General features: G+C 48.4%; 1 protein-coding gene across 1 annotated transcript; it reads left to right on the top strand.

Moving 5' to 3' along the window:
- Positions 1-614: 614 nt before the first annotated feature.
- Positions 615-1,625, top strand: LOC124153245 (galactoside alpha-(1,2)-fucosyltransferase 2-like). Its single transcript, XM_046526345.1, has one exon. The coding sequence runs from the start codon at positions 615-617 to the stop codon at positions 1,623-1,625; it is 1,011 nt and encodes a 336-aa protein (XP_046382301.1).
- The last annotated feature ends 201 nt before the right edge of the window (positions 1,626-1,826 follow it).

Here is a 1,826-nt window from a genome sequence, read left to right as displayed (position 1 = left end):
GGTCACGTTAATGAAACTGATTGGCTACAAGTGACATCATCCAGGTATTTAGAGAAATATTCCGGAAAAGGAATCTTGCCCCATGCGGACTCTTGCCCCTCACTCCCCTACGCCTCCTCTCCACCCAATCAAATGAACGCACGTCACTGTACCAACGCATGCTGGAAACTGAACTTTGTGTAAACCAAAATACAGAAGAGAAGATGGGAGACGACGTAGAAATAACGCGAAAAGATAAGTTTCCGATTGCGTTTGATTGCCTATCACTCGCGGTCGCCCAGGGATGTAGTCCCGCACCGTAGATAACCAAACTCACTCGGGTGCCGGCTGTCGATCAAGCTGCAACTGGCGGTAAAACCTATCCCGGTATTAGCGGAATAATAACTAGAGCCACTAGAAAACCTCGTATTAGTCTCAAGTTTCACCAGTGACATGCTATGTTGAATTCAGGGAAGTCTTCTCAACGTCGAATAATTTTCACGAAACTGCGAATACTCGCCACTCTAGCTTTCATCAGTGCGCTTTTACTAACGTATTATATTGTATTCTCTACGAATGATGAGATACAGGAGCGTGCAACTCGGCCGTTTCCAGCCGAGTGTCCACTGAGAGACATGATCACGACGCCCTCGCACGGTCGATTTGGAAACTTGGTTTGGGAATACGCATCCACGGTGGCGATCGGACATTTCCTTCACCGCACCCCTTACTTGCCAAGAGTCATCCTCAATGAGCTCAGGAAAGTGTTCCGAGATCCCCAAGTACCCGCGTACGAAGACACGATCCTCTCCGACCAATGCAGGAAGGCCCACGGTGGTGACGCTTCGCACTGCTGGGAAACAGGGGCGGATCTGCCCGACGGCGACCCGTCCCCTTGGAACGTGCTGTGCTACAACATCAAGCGAGGGGATTGGCTGAGCGAGTCCGTTGCCATGAAGCCGATAGCAGAGTTGCAGAGCATGAACGACAGGGGGGCGTTCGGTGACGTCGTCATCCTTCCAGTGTACATTTCTCACACCGAGGCCGTTTCAAAGTACGGCCGGGAGAGATTTCGACAACTTTTTCAATTCCGCCCGGAAATATCGGACCTGGCTCGGAGAACTATCGATGGAGTGCTGAATTCTTGCGAACCGTCCGGCGATAAGGAATTCACGTTCGTCGGCATCCACGCGAGGAGAACGGACTACACCAACCATCTGAAGGACTTATTCGGTAAAAAGGTTAACTATGCCGACGTCAGTTATTACCAGCGCGCCATGGCGAGAATGGTCGAACTGAGGACAAACAAGACAGTGCTTTTCTTGGTGGTGAGTGACGATAGGGATTGGTGCTTGAAGAACTTGGTGAACGAAGACAGCGGGGTGTTCTGGGGTGGGCTGGAAGGGACCCCTTACCATAATGGAACGGTGAAAATCGACCAAGATACCATGAGGAACCACGATTTGGCACTCATGGCATCCCTTAACGATAGCATCATCAGTTATGGGACATTTGGGGTCACCGGAGCTCTATTGGCAGGTGGGCACACTATCACATTTAAATTGAACTACACTTCATCTGCGGTGAGGACTATAGAAAACCCACCTCCGTCCAATTATTTTGAAGACTGGGAGATGATGGACTAGATAAAAATATCGTCACGGTATCCGTGATGATTTGAAACCTTGTAAATTAATTGCCATTCCTCGTCAATAAAAGCGTGAACTTATACAAAAGTTAAAAAAAACACAGGTCAAACGCCAAAACTAATTGTAATTAACTATGGGAATAAAACTACCACAGTTTGAATCCAAACCGTTTTGTCACTACTGCTTAAAAATATGGTA

Source organism: Ischnura elegans, chromosome 2 (assembly GCF_921293095.1).
Source record: "Ischnura elegans chromosome 2, ioIscEleg1.1, whole genome shotgun sequence".
Lineage (NCBI taxonomy): Eukaryota > Metazoa > Arthropoda > Insecta > Odonata > Coenagrionidae > Ischnura > Ischnura elegans.
The sequence above is the reverse complement of the archived record's forward strand: the minus strand, read 5'-3'. Positions and strand labels throughout refer to the sequence as shown.